The sequence below is a fragment of the Antrostomus carolinensis genome, unplaced genomic scaffold (assembly GCF_000700745.2).
Source record: "Antrostomus carolinensis isolate BGI_N321 unplaced genomic scaffold, ASM70074v2 scaffold9438, whole genome shotgun sequence".
Lineage (NCBI taxonomy): Eukaryota > Metazoa > Chordata > Aves > Caprimulgiformes > Caprimulgidae > Antrostomus > Antrostomus carolinensis.
In genome coordinates, this window is record NW_010330940.1 from 1 (window position 1) to 6375 (window position 6375).

Here is a 6375-nt window from a genome sequence, read left to right on the forward strand (position 1 = left end):
AAACTTAACATTAAAGAGAGCTTATTTTTTTTATGTCACATACTTATAATAGTATAATATAATAATATAATATATAATATATTAATATATGTTTGAAACGTGTTTGAAATACCAAGCTAAGTAGTTTTTAACACGACACGCTGAGATTGTACAATTGCTGAATTTTTTCCTGACTCTCTGAAAACTTGGTGCTTTGATGCATAAACTCTTTGACAATCTTGATACTAATGCTTGATTTTAAAGGTTGAAGGGATGTCAGATTTTAAAGCCTCTGAATTTCAGGGACAGTTTGTCTGTTCTTGCTTAGTCAGCTCAGGCAGGTTGGGGGTGTTAGTGCCCTGAAACTGGAGAGTTTAGTTTCACTGTTACGGCACAAAATAAAGACAATGGGTCACTGTAATACATCAAATAAAAAGTCAAGCAGGAGGAAGTGTCAAGAAAGTGTTGAGTGTGGGGAACTCTATTGATATATATATTTATTTTCCTTTCTGTTTTATTTTCTTGTAATGCAGCTACTCGAACCTGCTGTACATGGCCACCCAGATTGCCTCTGGAATGAAGTATTTAGCATCCCTGAATTTTGTGCACAGAGATCTGGCAACTCGGAACTGCCTGGTGGGGAACAACTACACCATCAAGATCGCAGACTTTGGCATGAGCAGGAATCTTTACAGTGGGGATTATTACCGTATCCAGGGAAGGGCTGTACTGCCCATACGTTGGATGGCCTGGGAAAGCATCCTCCTGGTAGGGGCTGCACAAAAACATTCTCTCTCCTTTCCTTTTCATTTTTTTCACTGTGCCCCTGAAATAATAACACATGTATGTTATTTTTAAACATACATGTGTTATTTTTTGTTACAAAAAAAACCAAACAAACAACAACAGAAAACAACCTAAAGTGTGATGTGAACTTGTGTAGCTAATGGGAGCTGATGTCATTGGATTTTGTACAGTCAAGGGAATTGATGTCATCAGGTGTGACAGGAACATAGTGTATAGTCTTTGTTGTATGCTGTATCTGGAGTTCATGGCTGGTTTTATTGCACAGTCACTGCCCAGGGTTGCTGATGTTGATCGTAAAGAAGTCATTAAGCATCAATTCTGGTCCAATCAGGGTTCACACCTTGTTAACCTGGGAATATACTTAAAATAAAACTGTTAGTGTGACACACAACAACTATAACAATGATGATGTGCAATTCATTGGCTAGTTTCACCTAAAATCAAGTCTCCCATATATAACACATCAATAACACATGTATGTTATTATTTCATCAAAAATAGCATCAAAACATATGGTGATGGCCCCAGGTGAGATGTCCATTGGGCATAATTCAGATCCTGGAAAAGGAGCATGTCCTTGCAGATCCAGCACAGATCATTTGGGGCATAATTTCTGTTCTGTGCCTGGCATTCAGGATCCTGCTGGAATCATAAGGACATTGCTTTTTTTTTTTTGTGCTTATTTCCCCCAGTTGTGAAGCTGAGAGGGACAGGGATAGAACTTGATGAATTTCAAGTGCCATGTCTGGTTTTGAGGTTGGGGTTTTGTTTCATGTTTAAGGGTCCTCCTGGCTCCCCTTAGGAGATTGTTCAGTAGCCCAAACCCATCCAGTTTGGAGGCAGTTCCTTAATATTCAGCCCCATATTTCTTTCTCGGACTAGTTGGTGACATCACCTAGTTAGACTTTCTCACAACAACCTCTCCAAATACCCAGAAAAATTGTAGTTACCTCTGTTATAAAGACTGATAGGCCTAACCTTTTCTAAATTCACCTTCTTTTCCTGGTTACAGCTGCACCTAAACTCTTAATCCCTCCCATCTTCCTTGTGTGAACACCTTCCAAACATTTACAGACTGCTAGGGTTGCCAGATAAGCCTGGGCAATCTGGGTCTTGGATGTTTCCTGCCCCAACAGGCCTTCCAGCCCCCAATTGTTTTCTGTTATTTTTCTGAGCAATCTTCAGCTGCTTTTTACTTCTTCAGAAACATATTGTTCCAAACACGGCCAGTTTGGGCACATTTTTTGAAGACAGAAAACAGGGACAGTGAGCAGACTGTCACCAGCTTCTTATATGTGGAAAATCAAAATTATCTTGGCCTTTCTCTGAGAGTCTGGAGTCTGCTTGGGCTCTGCTTTCACCCCGAGGTCTTTTCTTCCTGTTCAAAGGCTTTTCTGTGCTGCACTGCTGTGTTTCGGGTGGAGGTAGGCAGCAGCCCTCCACCCCTTGCCACAGTCCATTTCCCTTCTGCTGCAGACAAATAGATTTTCTCAGGAGGGCCGATAGTTTCTGACTTTCTCTGAGGTTGGCTCCTTGATTCAGGAGCTTTGCCCTTGTGAAAGCTGCTCCTCCTTAGAGCTGGTCCCATGGATGTGCTGCTCCTACCCCACAGAGCAGCAGTGTCATGCCTTGGTCCCTTTGTGCCTTGCCAAAAGCAGGTCACCTGCTCTGCTGTCTCTTTTTTGAGAGTGTTTTCCCAGGTACAAACTCTGCAGCCTCGTGTTGTTCAGCTGCAGGGAGTGTAGACTGAAATGGTTTTTACTGACCACGTGTTCTGAGCAACCTGAGCTTACAACATCCTTTCTGTTCGCAGGGGAAGTTCACCACGGCCAGTGATGTCTGGGCATTTGGGGTCACCCTCTGGGAGATGTTTGTACTGTGTAAGGAGCAACCCTACAGCCTCCTCTCAGATGAGCAAGTCATCGAGAACACAGGAGAGTTCTTCCGGAGCCAGGGCAGGCAGGTAAGAAAGCAAACGTGACTGTTCCCTCCTTCACTTGACCTGCTCACATCCAGGTGGATCTCCATAGGGCCTTTCTGCTGGCCCATCATCTGCAGAAGTCTCTGCTTCTATTGCTTATCTTTTCAAGCATGTCCTGCTTCTCTTCCCCGTCCTCCAGACTCATCACATCACCTTCCCTCTTTTGGAGTCCCGCTGGAAGAACCTTTTGGCCCTGTCCAGCATTTCTTCCTTATAAGCCACTTCTATTTCAATCTGCCCTTGATGCACTGTCCTCCTGAGCTTTTCTGGGCTCTCCTACACAGTCCTTTTGCTCTCTTCCTTTGTCACATCTCTCTCCTGCTAGTGTTTTCTCTGAAAGATGAGGAAGCCCTTACTGAGGTGGGGAAGGAGGAGTTGTTAGTCCCCAGGGGTTAGGTACTCCTTGTAGTACCTCCACACAGGTCAAGAAGCCTTTGCCCATCTCTAGTTGCCGAAGGGCTTTCCTGTGTCATTGTCCTTTCTTACGAACTCCCAGGTGCACCCAACTGCTGCTGCCTTCAGTAGACACCAGTGATGATGCAGGACAATCCAGCACCTCAATACTGAGGATCACTGTACCCCAAAAAGTGGAGTATCAGTTTGCTGTTCTCCCCAAAATTCACCTTTAGCACCAAACAAGTTAAAGGATTAAGGGGAATAATGGAAGGTTTTATTGACCATCTGCAGAATACTAATGACTTAGTGAAGAGCCTGAGAGATGTGTATTAAAATGAGAGGGGTAAAGAGAAATTCTGCCAAGCTGTGCTTTAGATAAGCTCTAAAAGATGTTTTTTCTGTCTCTGCTAACAAGCTGTCACGATGCTTAGAAAACCTCATGGGTTGTCTACGGTGAGTGAAAGTATTTGGATTTTATTGTGGTAAATTTGGGTTTGGTTTGTGTTTTGCTGTCACTTGGAAGACTAATCTCTCTGAAACATTCATGTTTCCTTGGGGACAAAGGACTGTTGTGTGACCAGCTCATCAAACAAGTTGGCAAAGTGTCTGCAGTGCCATTTAAAGTGGCATCAAAGCTCCATCCAGACTTCACTGCCAGAGTCATGCTTAATGGATTTCAAACACTGCATGATGGCCGTGTCTTGTAAACCTAGAATGGAACTGTCCTTGTGGTTTTGATTTGTTAGAGGTTCAATTCTTTTATGAAAAGCCCACTGAAATAGCTGTCTTTTCCTCTTCCTTTCAGATCTATCTCTCCCAGACTCCTCTGTGTCCTAACCCAGTGTTTGACCTGATGCTGAAATGTTGGAGCAGGGATATAAAAGATCGTCCCACTTTTGACATGATTCACCACTTCCTGCTAGAACAAATGGAATCAAACATTTGACTCCAGGAAAAAAAAAAAGAGACAAACTGTTGAGAACAGAGTGACTTTGGTGTCTCTGCCTGTACCTCACGGGACGATGGTCAGGCCACCTTGCTCTCCTCCCTTGACTGTTCCGTATTTAAGTTGAGATGTCCATGGCAGCTGCTCATTCTATTGGCCATGGTCTGACACAGGACCAGAGGAATTTCATTTGGTTGAAAAATCATCTCCTCTTCATTTCCTGGGAATACTGTGAGAGGGGTTTTTATTAGATACCCATACACCTTTGGGCAAAAAACGAATGAGTAAAACTTTGAGGGACTTGGGAGCTCTCTCCTGGGTGGAAATAGAAATTAAATACCAGTCGGTGAGAGCGTTACCACTCAAGAACAGATTTCTAGAAGTAAAGACTTCAGTCTTCTAAACCGATTCCATTCAATCCAATGGAAATCTTGTGCACAGTGGCGAGTGTTTCTGGGTGCTCTTGCCACAGACCATACGTATGGTGAGCGAGTAGAAGTGTCTAGAGCTAGAGAACGGTTTTAAATGGACTTGAGAACTGACGGAGCTGGATTTAGCAACCCTTTGGAAGTCGTGCTACCAGGGTCTACGGAGGACGCTGATAGAAGAGTCCAAGATCGTGTTCTTTATTCCTGTGGTTGTTAAGCACTGCTTGGGTTATAGATGTGCATTTTCCCCACACTGGATTTTTAATTTTTTTTTTTATTTTAATTTTTATTATTTTTTTTTCTTTTTCTAGAAAAAGAATTTTGCAAATGAATGTTAAAGGGTCATACGAAGGTCGCTACGGTAGATAGATCTTCTTTTGACCTACAAATTAAGGCTAGGGTTAGGGAGTTTGTATTGAGAGAAAAAAAAAGTAGCTGATACTGTACTACTGTCACTACGTAGATTTATTAGCCTAATGAACTTGTAGCCACAATGGACTGATGTGCAATTAATCCTGTATTAAGTACCCATTAATATGAGATCTCTAAGTCAATGCTGTTACATGTGCAGAGGGAACTTAAGATGTGGTGAAACCGACTGGCTGAGAGCAGAACCCGCTGTGTCACTTCAGAGAATCCCAGACTGGTTTGGGTTGGAAGGGACCTTAAAGCTCATCCAGTCCCAACCCCCCTGCCAGCAGCAGGGACACCTTCCACTAGACCAGGTTGCTCAAAGCCTCATCCAACCTGGCCTTCAACACTTCCAGGGAGGGGGCATCCACAACTTCCTTGGGCAACCTACTTGTCATAGCTCGTGCAAGAGGAAAAGGAGCAGAGTTAGGGGTTGTCCCCCCCTGGATGTAGTTTTCTAGAGTCAGTGATTCCTTTTCAGGTCTGCAGCAGGGTCAGTGCTGGCAGATGCACTTCAGCCCAGGTTCCTTGATTGCTGTGATCAGATCTGGCATCAGGAGCTGGGACAGACACATCCCCTTGGTCTGGGTTTGTGTTTTCTTTTGGATGCTCCCTGCACAACGCAAGACAACTTACTCATTGAACTTGGGGTTGGTTTTTTGTTGTTGTTGTTGTTTATCGTGTCACAAATGGCTCATTCTCTGGAGTCAGAGCCATGTAGACAGCTCTGAAATCCATTGGGAGTGAGTAAAGAATTCAACTCGTTTCTACAATAAATCCATTGTGGATTTACCAGGTGCCTGGGGAATACTCTGCTGTTCCCTCTCTAATTGTTTTAGCGAGATACTGAGGACCAAACCAAATATTTCATAAGCTGGGAGAAGATGAAAGCTCAGCCCTCAGCTTTTTTTGGTTTTTTTTTTTTGAAACAGCATCACATATATTTTCAGTAAAGACTATAAAGATAACTTTTATTTTAGCCACAATATAGTACGAGCGGCTGTCTGTGCGACGAGCCCTGTAACAGGGCACTGCTGCGAGAGGAAATGTCAACACAGTTCCAATAAGAGGATAATTGTTATATTGAAAGACAAAAACCAAACCCAAACCTGCTTCTGAGTTGGCAGATGCCAGGCTGGAGCGTGGCATGGGCTGTGTCTGCTCCCTGGGGAAGAACAAACTCCCTTGTGGGGTTCTCCTGGCTGCCTGTGGGCATCTCCATCGAGCTGGTCCTCTGAGCCCCTTTATTTGCTAAGGAGTTAGAGAGTCCAGGTCATCTCATTTCCCTGCCAGGGCTACACGGGCTCAGGTGAATCTCACTCCCAAATAAGTTGGTGGGTTTTTTTTCCTCTCCTTTGATTTAGAGGGGCCTGGGATGAGCTGCTGTTACACGTGTGCACCATCCATCTAGAGCTGGGTGATGGGAC

The 6375-nt window shown here is 43.9% G+C and overlaps 1 protein-coding gene across 1 annotated transcript; it reads left to right on the forward strand.

Annotated features, from left to right (window-relative positions):
* The first annotated feature begins 499 nt into the window (after nucleotides 1-499).
* Nucleotides 500-4351, forward strand: LOC104528915 (discoidin domain-containing receptor 2). The gene is made up of 4 exons (XM_010173072.1): nucleotides 500-747; nucleotides 2600-2749; nucleotides 3579-3616; nucleotides 3969-4351. The coding sequence occupies exons 1-4, from the start codon at nucleotides 532-534 to the stop codon at nucleotides 4015-4017; spliced, it is 453 nt and encodes a 150-aa protein (XP_010171374.1). The 5' UTR covers nucleotides 500-531; the 3' UTR covers nucleotides 4018-4351.
* Nucleotides 4352-6375: the final 2024 nt, after the last annotated feature.